Source organism: Urocitellus parryii, chromosome X (assembly GCF_045843805.1).
Source record: "Urocitellus parryii isolate mUroPar1 chromosome X, mUroPar1.hap1, whole genome shotgun sequence".
NCBI classification, from domain to species: domain Eukaryota; kingdom Metazoa; phylum Chordata; class Mammalia; order Rodentia; family Sciuridae; genus Urocitellus; species Urocitellus parryii.
Genome location: NC_135547.1, coordinates 123002805 through 123021324, shown reverse-complemented (window position 1 = coordinate 123021324; position 18520 = coordinate 123002805). Strand labels below are relative to the sequence as shown.

The window sequence follows — 18520 nt, the reverse complement described above, 5'->3', positions numbered from 1 at the left end:
AAATTCATATGGTGGAACTTAACCCCAATGTGATGAGGCTAGAAAGAGCTAGAAGGAACTAAGTAGGCCCTTTTGCCCTTCCACAGTTTGAATACGGCATTCATCCCCATTGGGGGGGGCAGCTTGGAATCTGAGACCAGACCGCGAACATGCAAGCCCGTTGATCTTGGACTACCCAGCCTCCAAAAGTGTAAGAAATGCATTTGTTCTTTATAAATTACTCAGTCTACGAGATTTTGTTACAGCAGTAATAGAAGGCTGAGATAACATCTTTATTGTGGAATCTTTGGTCTATTTTTGTTGGGGGAAGGGGTACTAGGAATTGAACCCAGGGGCACTGAGCTACGTCCCCAGTCCTTTTTGAGGCAGACTCTTGCTAAATTGCTAAGGCTCGAACTTGCAATCCTTTGCCTTAGACTTCCAAGTTGCTGGGATTGACAGGTGTATGCCACCATGCCCAGCTGGTCTTCATTTTTAATGAATATACTTGGTTTTTAAATGAGTAGATTCTCCCCAGTAACTCTAACTTTTCATCTCCTAAAAGTCAAATTTTACAAGATGTAATTAGAAAAATCTGTCCCCCCAGAGGTTTCTACGTTTGGTGGCCCGATTACTTTGAATAATTAAAGAGACTGCTTGTGATCTTATCAGACCATAATTTAGTTTATTCAGGAGACTCACGTGACTTACGTTAATTGTACAAAATGCTATTTAAACAGAAGGTACTATGTACGGTGACAAATAGCAGGCTAATTGGGCTCCCACTTGTTCTCTGCCGGGTGTGAGCCAGGCGTGAATGAAGGGCGATGATCCAGAGTCAGCACCTCATTTAGAATGTCAGTGTGTCAATAGTGACAAAGGCTGGTCCTCACTGAGAAAGGTCAGGTGTAGAATATCCAAATGCATAAGCATGCTGACAGATTAGTTTTAAAAAATTATAAAATGAAATCCTAGTAACAAATTTAGCTCTGCTGCTTCAAAAAGTAACTGTTACAACTAGATTGTTACATTTCCAAATAAATTCTTCTTTCACTCAACTTCCATACTTTGGGTTTGAAAATTAGCCAAGGGTACATGGACCCTAACAGGATCCCCATTTCTACTTTGCCCAAGAGTAAGCCTTGTGTTAATCTTATCAGTAGATGGCTTTTATTTTATTGAAGAAGCTAGTCAGAAAAATTCTATACTTTTCATTCATAGAACTCTATAAAGTGCTAGTGGCATTTTATGCAAAATATAGCCCAGTGGATTCCAATGTTTTCTTAAAATGCTCTCGCTGAAGAGTTTTGTCAGAAATAAAACAGCATTCTTAGATTTCTATGCAAATGTGAAATCTTGATAATGCATATTTAAAAATGACACCATACTGAGGACAGAGAAAGATAGGATTTATGTATGGTAAAAAGGCAAGCAAATGAAGCCATAATTTTATTTCATTATTCTTAGTACATCCACAACTATTTCCACCTAAATAGATCTTTAAAATAAGCATACACAAGTATTGACTATTATCTACAAATATTTATTGTAACACTTGAATAGAACTACAGGAAGCCCTTGGCACTGATAGAAAATATTGATTCACTGTTAGGTTACAAAAATTTATACATAGCAAAATTTAATGCTCTTTACATAAAAAATATTAGACTACTTCAACAAAACTTTCAAAAATTCCTGGTAATAGCTACCAGAATTAGAAAAGTAAAATTAGGCTTTAGACACTGCCTCTTCTAAAACACTGGACTCTAACAGCACCTCCACTGCTGGAAAAAAAAATATATATATATATTTAAGTCTGTCATGCAACAGGGAAACAAAACACTAAGCTACTTTGGAACTGTTCTACACAGAAGAGAGCTTCTTCCAATTTAAAAAACAAAAATCCAAATAGGCATTTTTAGGCATGAACCAAAAAAAAAAATCCAAATGAAATATTATACTTGATGTTCAATTTTAATAACATCTTGATAAAGGTATGCTTCCTTTCATTTTAATACATTTCTGCACATGTATGTTTTTAAATCCAGGAAACAGCCAAACCACAAGTTAACTCTTAACATGAATATACATAGTTAACCCTATAGTATGCAGCCCCTTTGAAAAGCACTGATGCACCCAACAGCTATATGGATCATTTCAAAAAGAACAACACAAAGTTTACCATCACTAAAACCCAGGACCTATAGTCACTTAATGTTCTGGAACACAATGACTTAGAAGGCAAATTTCTTTTGAAATGGCTTAAACTCAAGCAGTTTTCTTGCCGAACATTAAACATTATTCCAGGAAACCAAGATAAGAATTGAAATGAAATAAATACCAACCCTAACTTAAATTATGTATTCAAGTCTATAAAAGTAGGAGGTTAGAGGTCTGTGGTCAATTTGCAGTTAGGTTTTTGATAGTTGGTATGAAACTGTAAACTCACCATTCAGACCACTTACAAATGGTTTAGAATGGTGGTCATTTTAATAAGGTAACACTTCTTAAGAATATTTATGGAACAAAATTCTGAGAAGGAGTTTGGGGCCTCTGGTTATATAAATTCTTAGAAATTTCAGGCAAGTACTCATTAAGGCAGAGCTGATGCTTATTTCCCAAGAAGAATGAAAACTGTCATCATTGTGTAAATGAAATTATTATAAAACTGATTCTGGAAAGCTTGTCACCAAGTCAGAATTCAGCTTCTTCTGTGTTAGGTTCAGCACAATTGTTGTAAGCTCTCGTTTTGCAGTATTTTTGAAAAATAGGTTTCTCATTAGCTGAGGAAATCAGTGGGTCCTGGAATTGAAGAGTGCTAATTTGTTTTTTAAAGTCAGTCATAGGAATCACATTATCTTTGAGCCCAAGTTAAATAAATGTCAGCTGTCAGAACTGGAACTTTACACCAATTCCATTTTATTTCCTATGTAGATTTTATTTTTTGAGGGCAGATAGCATGTGTGAATTTATGGTCACATCCCTTGATGCTGGCATGTCATAGGTCCCTATCAAGGAGTATGATGTATTCCCATTGCCTGTCTTGATAGAACTGCTCTAGCAATAAGTACACACATGCCACAAATTTTCAAAGGATGAACAGTTTGTCAAAAGTGTTGCCTTTTAAAATGGCTGACATGAAACCTCCAATATTTGTCCTAAAGAAAAAGATTTACCCACTGGAAGGTTTTCCTAGAGTACATCCCAGTAGCTTGAGACAGACAGTGAAATGTTGGTACGTCTACATTAGTTTGGTGGGATACACATCTGTACTGCAGAGCAGCTGATGATTTGTCAGAGCTGTAAAATCGTCGGCAGAAACACTCTGGCAAACATTTTATGTGTAAGAATTGAGTTGTTCTTTTGACCGAGACTGGATATCTTGCAGTTCCTGTTCTTCCTTTGCTTTGATATCCTGGTAAGCCTGCATTTTGCTCGCATCCTTTAAGTAAGCCCAGTTAGAAGACAGTATCATGAGGAAGTGGATCTGGAAAAGAAGGGTGAGCATGATGGCTAGTGAGCACGTGAGAAGGCAAAGCAAGCTGCTAGTCAGATTAGATGGACTCAACTGTAAAGGGGCAAGGGTTATTCGGTATTAATACTCATTCTGCTAGCAGAGCTGTCAGACACAGAGCATGCTCTACTAGTTGGCTTCATATTAAAAGGCTGAAGAGAAGTTAGTACACAAATATAGTGAACTTGGGGGGGAAAATGGCCGAAGTTATTGTTAAGAAAAAGCAAAAATGAAACATAAGAGTGCTTTTTACCATTTTGAGGATAACTGTAAAGACTAATGCAGAAGTTCAGAAACCCGTTGTGTTTATTTTAATTAAGTATAATGCAAAGATCTTTTCCACCTGTGGATAAAAAAAATCAATTCCCCCAAAGACCTAAAAGTGTGAACAATGTTTATTTTGAGTAATTAAACTACATATTTAACATGGAAAAATTAAATGTCAAAACCGAAATTAAGAACTATAAGCAAAGCATGCAGTTTCTTAATTAACAAATTTTTAGTAGTGAAACTATTTTTCATTTTATAACTGCCATTATTTCATTTCACAAAATGTAAAAATCCTCATTATCCTTCTTTACAATTGATGTGGCACATACTTTCCCATTTTCCCCATATTTCCTGCAAAATAAATCTTATTTCAATTTCCTTGTATTTCTTAACTTCCTTCACAACATATTTGAGACCTTCAGATTCAGGCCCAATTTCTCTTCCCATTAAAATCTTACATGCCATTTGACAACTAGCTATGAGGAAACAATTACTACTCACCAAAGGACAACCATTTAAGGTTACCAATTTTGTAGGCTCTAAAGGAATGATTGTGTTATGCAAAAAAAAATAATAATTCATAGATCCTTTTTCAGAGAAATTAGATGGGTGACACCCTTTTTCTTCAAATTTTCATCTGCTTTATTTGTGGGGGCATTTATTTGGTAGTGAACCATATGATCATAAAAAGTTGTTTTAAGTCAAATTTAAAATTTGCAAAATATCTTCTACAGTAACAAAACAAAATCCAGATTAAAACATTTCTTTTCATCTTCAGCACTTGTTCGCATTTTCATCACTGAAAGTGGTTATCAAGCAAGCATAAGTAACGGAAAATGCAGGTATGTCAAAGCATTAATACTTCACTTAGATACTGCTCAACGTTTCTTTTCAAGAAAGTTTTTGAAAGGATGCTCACCAATGTCAGTAACTGAATGCTTTTCAAAATGTGGAAATAGCCACATCATTATTTTGTAATTCATGTATAGTAAGTCATATTATTCTAACATGCAAATGAGTTAACTGAAGCTATTTACAAATTACTGTAACAAAACTGCAGAAACAGACTCTGCTTTAGTCTGAAGTGTCAGTGATATTCACGCTACACAGTAGAGCTCTCTAAAGCTCCTTATTGGCCTTATGCAATTTAGAACTTAGTGCAGCAATCTTCCCGACTCTTAAACTTCAAAACCGCATAGTTATATGTGGTAGCCATCATGTAGATCAGCTGGTGGAAGAGAACAAAACAGGACAGTAAGATACAGGCAGTGAGGGCCGATGTCCCAACACTTCTAAGCTTGGGCAGGGATGGATGCCAGCTCATAGTCTACAGTGTTTCTTTTTGCCCCACTTCCAATCACAACAGATGGTTTCCACATCTAGCACACAAACTTTTTCTCATCACACATATACAATGTTAAGTCCTTGGCTCTACCCTCAGTAAGCTTATTAAAAAGCCTTGGATGTGTTTCAAGAATAATAAGATGAAGAGCTGGGTCAGCAGCATGAGAAAGATCAAGTTCAACATCTTATTTCCCCTCATCTTTCCAAAACTGCCTGCTCAGCAGCAATTAGTTCTCTTCCTGCCTGTTGCTCAGCCAAGAGAACAAGTCACCACCATGAATTCATAAGTTGTGCTTTTCGTAGTATATCATGGGAATGAATGACTTAATGGTTAGAATAACTGGGAATGAGTCACTTCTGAGCATCTGAGATCTCCCCTTGCTCTACCAATCTTTTTTTTTTTTTAATTTATGTTTTAGTTGTAGTTGGACACAATACCTTTATTTTATTTAAGTTATTTTTATATGGTGCTGAGGATCGAACCCAGGGCCTCACATGTGCTAGGCAAGCGCTCTACCGCTGAGCCACAACCCCAGCCCCTGCTCTGCCAATCTTAATTGGTTTTCTTCACATCACAAACCAAGTAGCATCCCAAAATTACACACATAAGGCCTATGTGTTTTATACAGTTGATTTTTATGAGCAGATTCCTAAAAATAAAATTTGCCTGCTGACTAAAATTTGTGACCAAAACAATAGGCACTTGAGGCACTTCCTTAGTCAGTGGACAAGCACAGAGCAGTATAAGATTTGAGCTGAGGTTGAACAAGGTGACACTCTGCCACCTTGTTTCAGCTCAGACTGTAAGCAAGTGTCCTTGTGAAGGTCTAGCAAGTGCTGCCATTTAAGATGGCTCACAAGTAGACTGTGCTGTGCCTCAGAGATAATCTGCGTGTTAGACTTCATTCAGGCATGAGTGGTGGTGCTGTTGATTCATTAATGTTGAATTCATGGCCAACAATATATATATATATATATTTTTTTTTTTTTGGGGGGGAGGGGTACCGGGGATTGAACTCAGGGGCAGTCAACCGTTGAGCCACATCCCCAGCCCTATTTTGGATTTTATTTAGAGAAAGAGTCTCACCGAGTTGCTTAACACCTCGTTTTTGCTGAGGCTGGCTTCGAACTCTTAATCCTTCTTCCTCAGCCACCCAAGCCACTGGGATTACAGGCGTGTGTCACCACGCCCAGCAACAATATATATTAAACAAGGTGTCTTTACACTAAAACACACAAAACAAGGTTGTGTACTGACAAGTTGGTGAAGATATGACCAGAGGCTTATATCAACCCTACTCTATATTCCCCCTTAGGGGCCTGGTTCAATATTCAATATTTCAATGTTTGAAATGACTTTATAGAACAGAACTACCACACATATAATGAGATCAATCATATATGTGTGTGTATATATATATATATATATATATATATATATATATATACACATACATATTTCCATATGCAAGTGAAGATTTCTTTACAAAGAAATGGGCAGTGCCTCACTTGAACAACTGTCCATGAATGAAGTCATGATACTAAGTACTAAATTGAGCATGCTAGGCCCAGTCAACCAGTGTTGGTACCCTCTCTTCTTTCCAGAGTCCAAATTATATCGCTTACAATCAATACCAAGGCAGCCACTACTACTTCCTATAAACTAGACATGAGGTAAGTTTATATGAGGTAAGTTTACCCAAGGCTGAGTGCCAGGATCCTTTGCTTCAGTAGGCTGGCAAAAGCTGGAAGGGAAATCTGTCATTTAGAGGCTTGGGGGAGGGGAGCTAGACTAGGGTGGTCCTGATGCACTTACTCACCAGGGCAATGACGGTGGCGCCAGCTCCAGCACAGGCCACAATGAACAGGTGATAGGACATGTAGAACTAGGAAAGAACAGGCAAGAGCATAAGCATTTTCTGTGGACTGCATTGTCTATACCCATTTTGGGATGCTGCCTCATCCTTCTTGGTACCTATTCTCCAAAAGGCTGGAAGCAAGCTTGTGTTCCCTTTGAGCTCTGGCTGCACGTTGGAATCACCTGGGAAGCTTTAAAAACTTTCTGATGTCCAGGCTGCACCCCACACCAATTGAATGTGAACACCTAGGGGTTGGGCCTCAGCCATCAGTATATTTTAAGGCTCCCTGGTGACTGCAGTATGCAGCCAAGGTTAGGATAGGAGACTCTGCTTTGAGCCAATCCATTTTAGGGTAGGGGCTGACTATTCCCTTAACTCATTGTCTTTCAAAAACACATCACATTGGTGTTTTCTTAACTATGCAAGTTCCCACAGGTGCATTTAAGAATTTTGCTTTATTAACAATTACAAGCCCATGTCTAAAGAATATTGTAGGATCAAGATAATTTAAAACCAAAGTCTTATGATATATTGCCAGTTAAGGATGAGTGTATAAGGAAATAACAGCAAGTTGTTCAGGAACCTGAAATGATTAATGGTGAACTCTAATTAAAAACTTGGTATATGCACAAATTCAGGAGAAATTTTCTATGAAAATTAATTGGTATTTTTTCTGTGACAAGTATTCTTTTTAAAAATTTCCAGAAAGAGAAGAATCAATTCTCAGATTTGTAGATTTGGGATCACTCCTAAATTACTGACAGAAGGAAAAGCTCATCAGTTCCTAAGGCCCTTCATGGAATGGGCTGGAACATATGAAATGACCATCTTTGTAGGCCAAAACTGATTGAATAGTGATGGTAACAGAGTTCACTAAAGAGTCTGCATAAAAGAGCTGCCCATGATAGCATGTTGACCATCTCTCCTGCCTTTTACAGCTGGGAGAAACCTTTATCTCAGTCTAATCTATGAGGCCATCACCTATGAGCCCCCTAACCCGCGGCAGGTTTACCTCATTTGTGTTGCAGATGTTCTCTAGGGCAGAGCCACATATTTTTCCTGGGAAAGCATTCCAAGGAATGATACCTGCAAAGTGAATCCCAATAGAAAGTTAGTGCCAATTAGTGCCTTGGGTGGGTTTTTGTTGTTTTGGCTTTTTTTTTTTTTTTTTTTTGGTGGTGGTGGGGGGGGGCTGGGATGGAACTCAAGGCCTCACACATGGTAAGCATGCCCTCTACCATGGAGCTACATCCCCAGCCAACCTCATGTTCTTAACAGACCCCACCACTTTGGCTGCCAATTGTAACAAAATTGTAGACTGTTCCTCAGCAATAGCTGAGGTGTCTGCTGTCTACAGAACAGGCTTTTTGGAATAGAGTAAGCCCTATTTGGACAATAGGCCAAGAGCAAAGTCACCTGGTCTCTAAGAGATTTAAACAGCTTGGTGTTTTTTCCTCCTACAAATTGTGCTTTGTTCAATTTTGAGTTGATATTTGTAAAGATTGTTTCAAAACTAGGTTTTCCTTATAGTGAATTTATTAACTGTATCTGCAAGGTGACCCATCAGAAAGCATTACATTAGATAAATTAGATAAATTTCCATATGAATGTTGTGGTGTGGCCTGACTATTAAAGCTCTTGGCTAGTGGTCCACTTGAGAGAAGTGCCAAAATTGAGAGTACAAACTTGGAAACTTTAAGTTTATTGAAATCTAATAAAAAGTTTTGGATGTGTATTTTGGACGCCTGGGCTGAGGATGTAGCTCAGTGGTGGAGCAATTGCCTACATATACAAAACCTAGATTTAATCGCCAGCACCAGGAAAAAAAAATTGTATATATGTGTTGGGAATATTTTTAAATTGAAAATCAAATTGGAAACTTAAAAAAAAAAAAAAAACCACTAATGCCCCTCATCCCAGAGGATGGGACAGTCTAGTTCTGTGATATCTCTCTTATAATCCTGAGTCCCTTCTACAGTGACAGTTGTCCCTTGAGATACTGCTCTTTTACCTCTTTAATGTGTTTAAGTGTGTGCTTAAAAATTAAGTACAGTTCAATTTACACTTCTCCCAGGAGGTAAGGAAAGAGTATTTAAAAAACATAAAAAGTCCTTATTTCTTCCATCCCTGTGATGGCCCATAGTAAATCTTCATGCCTTAGAAGGATGGGAAACTATTGGTGAAGCCAGTGATTGCAAGGCTAACTGGCTGGGCAAATACAGAGGACTTAAAAATATAATTATCGACCCCCAAAAATTTGTGGTGAAAAGTTATTTTTAAGGAAGAGGGAAATGATGCACATTTAAATATTTTTCCACAAATGCTTTAAAAACCAACTTCAGGATCTGCTTCTAAACCCATCATAAAGAACAGTGTTGTTTGGCATGGGACTTTGTGAGAAGAGGTTAATGTGATGGGCAGTTTTAAGTTATTTCCATATTATGTTGTAAAACAAGGTGTTGAGAATAAGACACGTGAGAAAAACAAGCAAAAATGAAATATTCATCTGTTTCCAGAAAAGCTCTAGAAGGATAGTTACTTCTTCAGTTTTAATGAAGATCTCTTTTCCTATTTCTGCCAGGGAACAGATTTCCTAGCATCCTGGCTAGAAGCAGTAATTAGACTTCTTCCTTGAGATAACTTTCTGCTGTGAGAGAAGGCAGTAAGTCTCAAATTAATTGACCAGAGGAACCCACGGCCCCTTCTGTGGCTTGTCACAAGGAACCAACCTTCATTCCCTATTTTGAGGATCCCATTCATGAGAATAAGCCATTTAAAGCAGTTTCCGAGAGCTGAAGGCAGTTTCCACAGCATATATACTGATGATTTAAAAATACATCTGGATTTATGTTGTGTTTTGGTATAGATAAAGTTTAAACAATTAGTCATTTTTAAAAAGACTTTTAAGAGTTGGATATAGAAATTAATTCGATTGTACAGTATGTATCATTTTAGATAAAAAGTCAGTTATAAAACTGAAAAATATTTTTATAGTAGATACCCAGAAGTCTGACTAAATTGCATTATAAAGTAATATTGCATTAAAAACATCTTTTACTGGGGCTGTGGCTGTGGCTCAGTAGTAGGGTGCTTGCCTTGTATTATGAGGCACTGGGTTTGATCCCCAGCACCATATAAAAGTAAATAAAGATATTGTGTCTCCATCTACAACTAAAAAAAAATTTTTTTAAAACATCTTTTACTAAACACTTAAAAATATAAAACTATTGAATGACATCCTTTAGCAAGTTAAAAGCCTCAGTAATGCTTCCATCCAGAAAACAGTATATGAAGGGAAAGAGTGTAAACTATTCAATAGATGAATGTGTGAAACAGGTCATGGGTAAAGGGGATGCCTCTGTAATAATTAAGGTCCAGATATATGCAACAAGACGACAAAAAATTAAGGGGGAGAAAATTAAAAAGAAGTACCATATTGCCGGACATCCACGCAGATCTGCTCCACACCCGCAGTCCCGTTGGTCTGCGGTGACTTGATGACTTCACAAGTTGACCATATGTTATAGAACATAAACACAGGCACTGCCGAGAAACCAAACACGCCCAGCCAGGCCACTCCAAGCACATAGGTGAGGAAAACAAACTAGGCCAAAAACAAGAGGAAGGAGAAAGAATCATCCTTTGCACCAGCGGGTCATCTCCCAGAGGAAGGACTGTGCAGTTCTTCTCTACTGGGCCCACCCAGTACAGAAGCCACGGATGCAGGATGCATTCTGGGAACTACACCCTGCTGTGGCAGCTAGAAGAAATGGCCAAGGTAGGGGAGCAGGGGAAGCTGGAGCTGACCATTCCCCTACATACAGGATTTGAATGGTAATCCCCAGAGCCACCTTGGGGACTTTTTCAGGTCTCTGTCTTAACCCCAAGAGGTGACCTTACTTATTCAAGGTCACAGAACTAATTAGTGACAGAGCCTCCCATGAGGCACTCTTTGTGAATTTGATAAGATACACATTTTCCTCTAGTTTTCTAAGATTCACAGCAACTTTACAAGCAAAGCAATTGGTTTAGGAAAAAAGTTTCATGGTCCTCACCCACAAGTCACCATGGGCAATTCCAGGAAGAGGGTAATTGCAGTACTCAACTTTCATAATTTGTCTTGACTACCAATTTTCAGACAGCTTTGAAAGGCTGCCTCAAACATCTTATGGTATTTCTATTCGCAGAATGTGCACCCACAGGGCGTGTGGGCAGGTTCGAGTTCTACTTTGACTTATTTTTTAAGCTCAAGGTGAGACCTGAGGATTCTACCTAACTTTTTATACTGCAGGGAACACCTGGAAAGTGAGAGGCTGGCCTGGGGGTCAGGCTCAAAGGGGCTACCTCCAGTTGGTCAGCCTGGTAAACTGCAGAAACAAGGCCTTTTTTCAGTATAGTTCCAGAAACATTTGCATTTCTAAAAATACTCAAAGAAGATTTCAGCAGTTTCATCTTCCTCCCCAGTGCCTGGGATCTGGCTGCTTCAGACTAAGGTTTCTTTTTCTTTCCCCTTCAAAAGAAAACTTTACAATCTTTCTAGTAACACCACAAGGACTCAAAGGGGACTGTTGATTCTTGGTCTTGGTGAGTCTTTCCTTCTGGAGGAGGTCAGGGCTCCAGAGAGAAGGCCAGTGCCCTGCTGGGAGCTGTTCCTGTCACAGTGGCCTCCAGCATTCAGAGCTGCTTCCTCAGTGAGCTATTGGGATAGCCTCCCACAGAGACTGAGGAGAGCAAGGCCTTCTTGAACAGGGTCAGAGCTCATTTGTCTCCCCAACCTCATACAACTTTCTGACCTCAGCCTGTTGCTTCAGTGCCTGTTACCAGCCCTATCTGTATTGTGAGCCTAACCTTAAAAAGCCAAAGTGTGCCAGACACACACCTGTAATCCCAGCAACTTCTGAGGCTGAAGCAGGAGGATCGCAAGTTCAAAGCCAGCCTCAGCATGTTAGTGAGGCCCTAAAGCAACTTAGCAAGACCCTGTCTCAAAAAATAAATAAATAAACAAAAAGGGCTGGGGGTATGGCTCTGTGATTAAGCACCCCTGGGTTCAATCACCGGTACCAAAAACAAAAAACAAAGTGTCACAAGAATCCCATTTGGGAGTAGAGATGCTCGGATCAACAAAGGACTAAACAGTCAGCAGATGAGTGGTTCATCCCTGCAGGAACACGGTTTTCAGAAATACTTCTGAATGACACTCCCTGTGGAGACGGACTTGTCCTTGCAAGTGCTGTAATTCTTGTTCAAGCATTTTCACACAGGAGATTAGGCAAACAGATCCAAAAGAGGCCCAGCAGAGCCATTCTGAGGTCTCACAAATGGTGTCACTCAGGACAAAATTACAGGTTGGCATGTAGCCCCAGGCAGCTTAGGTTGTATGCTCCGCTCCCTGTGGGGCCTATTTCTCATAGAAGGGGCAGGTCTGGGTGAAAGGCAGATTGTGGAGTTAGTCCCTGACCTGTGGGTGTGAGGGAACCACAGAGACAGGCAGGACTGGGAGGGGCTGCATCTTTAGTCTCCAGCAGTAAACTTGATGTTCACAGCCTTATCTTACTTGTGCTATGGGATATTAAGGACTTGGCAGGGTCCCTGCTGGAGGACAGTGGTACAGGAGAGAGCAGCAGCCTGAGGCAAAGTAGCTCAAGATGGCAGAAGGCAACCTGCCTAAGTTTGGAGCCTAGGCAGAAAACCAGCAGGTCTGGCTGAAGCACAGGGACCTATGTGTAGATTGAAGCAATGTGATAGGCTGCCTAGGCTTTTCCAGAGATCCTGGCCCAAGTGCCATTTGCCACAACTTTTGAGACGTTGGCTCAAACTTTTAAAGGGGGCATTTAAAGGAAGAATGATATTCTGATAGTACATAAGGTTACATTAAATTATCTGGACCCTTTGGGAGCATCACCTTGGCCAGGGCCTTCCTTCTTGAACTCAAGATAATACTTACCTCTCTGGTCATTCTTCCTTAGTTCCCTGCCAGGGCTCCTTCTCCTTAGCCTAGCCAGTAGACAACATTGTGCCCCAGCACTGTCCCCCTCCACAAACCTCCTTGATGTCAACTTGTTCATGGTGACCAACTCTTGGTCACCCTGGCCTAAAGCATTCTCAGAAATCCCATCCTAACCTTCTACATGACGTATTAGGTAACTCCACCTGTTTCCTGGTGGTTACACCAAGCCCTAATGTGTCATGTTGAATCTACTTTCCCCATCTCTAATGACACACACAGCCAGAGATTGGGCACTCATTACCTCCTCTCCTCCTCACTTCTCCGACCAAGCCCAGAGCCCACCTCCCCTGTCTTTGCATCTGCCCCTGTTCACCATCCTCCTTCCTGAGCCAAGTTCACATCTCTACAGTGCCTCGGCCCTCTTGCTTACCTTCCTCTCTCAAATCTACCCTCCACAGGGAGATTGGTGATCTATGCATAACCCTCCCTCTCCCATGTCTTTGTCAATTTCATTCCTATCCTTGAATTTCACTCAAGGTCCTTCCTCATCTGATCCCTGGCCCTCCCAAGCAGTATTATTTTCCTCCTCCTCCAACAGACCCTTCCCTTCCAGCCTGGTCACAGGACTGGCTCCCTGGAGCCCCATCTGTTTTCTGGACCTCCCTGTCCTGTTCATGCTGGTTCCTCTTCCCCCATTTCTCGTGTGCAGTGTCGATTTCCTCTGCTTTGGCTGGTGCAAAGCCCTCCCCGAATCTGCACTGAAACTTAAGGTATTCTGCGTCCCAGACCCAACACACCCCTCATGCCCGTGCTACTGGATCACAGAGAATTCCACCCCAACTAGTGTGCCTCCCGCAGGAGGACTGTTACCAACAGTGGGCTCTCCCAGGCTTTAAGCCAGACCCATGACAGTGGCACCCTCAGTCAGTGCTCCCCCTACCAGGGAACTTCTCACCCTGTGGTGACAGCAGGTATTTCCCTTAGGGGAGGCTGAACACTGAGACTGACATTTATTCCTTCGCATTAGTGCTTCTCTTGATTCCCAAAATGCTCTTACACCTGACTGTTCTTTCAAATGCCACAAACATAGCCAACTGCCTGTGAGACATTTTGACATAAGCACGCCATTATAAACTCAAATATAAATATTTTATCTTCAAAAAAATGCAATTTAGCGTGTCAAAAATGAAACCCAATACTGGCTTCTTCCCTCCCAGCCCCCCTACCACCACCAGGTTACCTTTTGTGATGTGACACTTTCTAACCTTGTCTTTCATTATTATTTTTTTTTTAAGATTTGTCCTCTAGATCAAAGGGTATAAAAAGTCAGATAGGAAACGGTCTAGATTTGGGGGGCCTCATACAGTCTCCATTACAGCTACTTGGCTCTGCCACTGTGTAACAGGAAAGCAGCCAAAAGCCAAAAGCAAACAAAACATGGTTATGTGCCAATAAAACTACATTCACCAAAACTTGAATTTGAGTAATTTTCACATATCATGAAATAAAGATATAAACATTTTTCTCAGCTTGAACCATATAAAAACAGGCAGTAGGCCTCATATGGCCCACAGGTCATTCTTGGCTAACCCCCTCCTTTCCCTGTACCCCTTTAGATCATAAATAAACTCCTTGAGGAAGAACCTGTTTTAACCTTTGTACTTCCCAGTGACTAGAGAAGTACAGCTAGGTGCTTGGTACAGTCTGTTCTGATAAATATTAATAGAAGGATCGTGACATTTATCATAGAACATGTCTTCTTTTTGTATTAGGGATTGAAATCTGAGGCACTCTACCAGTGGGGCTATATCCCCAGCCCTTTACATTTTTTATCTTGAGATAGTATAAGTTGCTCAGGGCCTTACTAAGTTGCTGAGACCGACCTCAAACTTGTGATCCTCTTGCCTCAGCCTCCTGAGTCATTGGGATTATAGGCGTGAACCACCACACACAGAAAACATGTATGTCTTTAGGGCCTCTAGTCATATTCAAAGACAAAAGGGAACCTTGGCTGATCTGAAAGTTATCTCCTCCTATAGTGGAAACACCACATGAATCTTCAGTACCCTTATCTGCATGTTCATAAAGGAAACATTTTACCATTACCAGCCATAAATTTTCATTTATCACCAATGACATGTTGAAGGTTTTCATGTTCCTGACTCTACATTGGAAGAACAATATTTGTGTCACAAACCCCCAACCACTCTCAGATAGCTGGTCAATTTTGCCAGAATAGCAAGGTTCACACTCACCATTCCACTGATGCATCGGCCACAGGCGGTGGTTTTAAACTCCCCGTGTAGTTCTTTCACTGCACTGGTGGTGTAAAAGCCTTCTGCCAACAGAATGATGCCATACAAGAAGAAAAAGGATGCGATTCCATAGATGACATACTGCATCAGTTGTATCCTAGGAAAAGAAGAGATCTTGAAACATTTAGTTCACTCTCAACTAGAAATTTTGTTTCTTGATTCTGAAGAGAGGACATGAGGTGAAGTAGCCTCCTTTGGCCCTAGCAGCCTCGTTGGGCATCCTGGGCAGGCACTTCCGCCCACCCTCATCAACCTGGGCCTGCCTGCCTTCCATAATGGGCTTATAGGTGAGGCATGGGAGAAATTTCGTTTGGTCAGGAGCAGGGCCCACTCAGAATCTCTGACTGCTTTCCAAGTCCCATGCTGTGATTGATTAATTTTGAACTTAACTATAGGCATTAAAGAGTTAAGTTACTTACCTGAGGATACACATGACAGGGCCCGCATTTGAACCCAGGCTCAATGGACAGCATGTTCCTTCCACCATCTCAAAATGCTTCCTACCCAGACCTAGTTACTCATAAAACTCAGCACTCGAGGCCTCTTTTTATTTTATTTTTTTAATATTTTTTAGTTGTCCATGGACCTTTATTTATTTATTTATATGTGGTGCTGAGAATCAAACCCAGTGCCTCACACTTGCTAGGCAAGCGCTCTACCACTGAGCCACAACCCCAGCCCTTTTTTTTTTTTATTACTGAAATACTTGGTATACGAGTGATAGTACGTCGAGTAGACTTAAGTTACAGAAAGTTAATTCACTACTAAGCTTGTCCTGTGAAAATTGAGAGACTGGAATGACAGTTCCTCAGCTTTGGCCACCATTGTAATCACCTGAGGAGCTTTAGAAAATTTAGATTTAGATCACATCCCTAGAGATGATGACTTGATTGGTCTGTTGAGGCATTGGGCATTTTTTAAAGCTCAGAAGTTTGAGAATCATGGATTCAGATCACTGGCAAATTAAATCAATACACATTTCCCAGGTTCAGTCTGGGCAAATATTTCTTCTCTGCACAATAGTACACAATGAGCCCCTTGTCCTGTTTGATCCCTCCTTATGACCCACCCCACTCCTGCTCATTTCTTTGGAGGACATTCATCAACAGATAATTCCCTAAGAACTCTTCCAAAATGGTTTCTTTATTCTACAAAAATTTAGCCGTCCCTTTTTGCATTCTGCTGGACAGGTTTCTTACAAGACAAACACTGAAACTTTGGAATTAAAGGAAAGAAAACAAAAATGCTAAATGAATGGGAAAGGCAGAATGTATTTCAAGGTAACATGTATATTGCTGCTGAGCTTGACAGTTATGAGAGTCTATGCTTGGGAGTTATTAAGACTCCATTGAAAATTATTCCAGAACAGGAAGGCAGAGATTTGGGGCTAAATCCTTGGCATATCTCCTTTTCTGCATTGGAGGATGCCCTGGGATTTATTCTTATACCAGAATAATTAACATTAAAATGTTACTCCTGTGGACTTAGAGTTGGGGTTAGTCCTCAGTGGAGCTCCTATCATTCCAAAGATGGCAGTCATCTATGACAAAACCAGATGGTATCTGTTACCTAGGAACAATGTCAACTCTGATAAGATGATCAGCAGCACCAACCTGTCACTTTGTTACAGTGCCCTGTATCCATTGCTGTGTAGAATTCCCTGTGTGCTTACCTTGCTGTTTCCAGGTGAGATCCCACCCTGGGGCCCATATGCCCCCCTTCCATGGACTTTATTCTATCTGCCTATAGTAAACTTGAATTTAAAAAGCATCAGTTTTCTTTCAGAAGAGTATGTGGTATCTTCCAGAAAACATGTTGAGGTAGTTACATCTCACATACATTTTGCAAGGGAAGCAGACACTTACACTTCACTCAGCAAGGCATGGTCACTGGTGTTGGTGGAGAAGTGTTGCTCCAGAATGGCCACCGTGCCAGCAAGAGCCACATGCCCGCAGCCGCAGAACAAGGCGACTCCAGAGAAGCACAGGATGGTGGCCACCAGGGAGGCATAGGGGACTCCTCCCAGACACTTGATGCAGCATTCGAAGCAGCCTGGACCCAAAGGAGAGAAAGGGAGCTGTGATAGGCAGGGACACCTCTGGTCTTCCAGACCACCACCGATTAGCACTCAAGTTTCTACTCTTCCATCTCCCTCAGGCTCTACGGCTAACATCTCAACATCCCAAGGACCAGAGAAGAGGTTCCCATGGTCTCACATTCTCTGGGTGAAGACCCCAAGGCTCCAAGTGGAAACAGAACTTGATTTGTTTGGAGTCTAGAAGGGTAGTGAGTGGCAGAGCAGTTAGCTGATCAACAATCACAATTCTAGAGATTTCTGACTCATTGGGGTTGGAAGGACCCTGCCCAAGTGGCAATGAGGAGCACTTATTCCACTAACAAAACCAAGGAGAACAGCAGTGAAGTCACAGCTCTGGGGAAAAAGTGACAGTTTTTTTTTCAAAACTGCCTTTTGGGGTTTCAAGTACACAGATTGTTGTAGTAGCCAATGGCCTTCCCCAAGCCCTTGACCCCTTGGGAAGCTGGAAGAAGCCCATACAGAAATTATATTGCCACCAGGTTTGGAATAATATCAACAGGATTATTTTGGGAAAGTCATAGGTATTTGGATACCTAGTTCACTGAAGTAGAAAGTCACCAAGATCCACTCAAGGGGGTCAAATTTCGTTCAAGTTGGAATCAGAAATTACCCCAACTTTAAAAAAAAAAGTGCTCCCCACCCCAGCTCGCACAAGCAACTCATTCACAATCCTCCTCCCCCTCCCCCAGCTTCCATCTGCCCCTTCCTTGACACACATTCAGAGTCAAAACCCAGAACTGGTGGGTGATAGTACTTGAAGGGGGAAAAGGAACAGAAGGAGGGGGAGGAGAAAAAAAAAAAAAAAAAAAGACAAAATGAGCATCCATGAAGTGAAATGAATGAGATAGAGCCAAACTTCACTCTTAATATGGAGAAGATGAGACTCTTGCTCAAGATGTCCATAAAGGCCTCTCTGATAGGCAGAAAGGTAACATTTTCAGTTTGGAGACATTTATGTATTTTCAATACAGCAGTGTTGGCCTCCCGATAATGTCAGGATCTCTCCTGATGGCCCATCCCTATTTATATTAGCCAAACCCTTAAGTAAATGGCTTGTGGGGGAAATGGAACTTTAAACACATTATTATGTTTAAGAGCAATCAAGCTATTTCATTACTCAGGACAAGCCAGTTAAATTTTCTTCCCCCAAATGGTCTTCATAGTATCCAGGAAATGAAAACCCTGTGCGTGCAA

General features: G+C 40.8%; 1 protein-coding gene across 3 annotated transcripts in view; it reads right to left on the bottom strand.

Annotated features, from left to right (window-relative positions):
* Nucleotides 1-1908: 1908 nt before the first annotated feature.
* Gpm6b (glycoprotein M6B) overlaps nt 1909-18520 on the bottom strand; it is a 163147-nt gene continuing 146535 nt past the window's right edge. For 2 of the 3 annotated variants that reach the window (XM_077793786.1, XM_077793785.1), the window contains 6 exons: nt 17094-17280; nt 15169-15325; nt 10399-10570; nt 7979-8052; nt 6928-6993; nt 3884-4991 (listed from right to left, as the gene is read on the bottom strand). In XM_077793786.1, the coding sequence (XP_077649912.1) occupies nt 4911-4991; nt 6928-6993; nt 7979-8052; nt 10399-10570; nt 15169-15325; nt 17094-17280 (737 nt within the window). In that variant the 3' untranslated portion in view covers nt 3884-4910. Of the gene's footprint in view, nt 3467-3883; nt 4992-6927; nt 6994-7978; nt 8053-10398; nt 10571-15168; nt 15326-17093; nt 17281-18520 lie in introns of those variants that run through there. The other variant, XM_077793787.1, reaches the window with a different exon arrangement.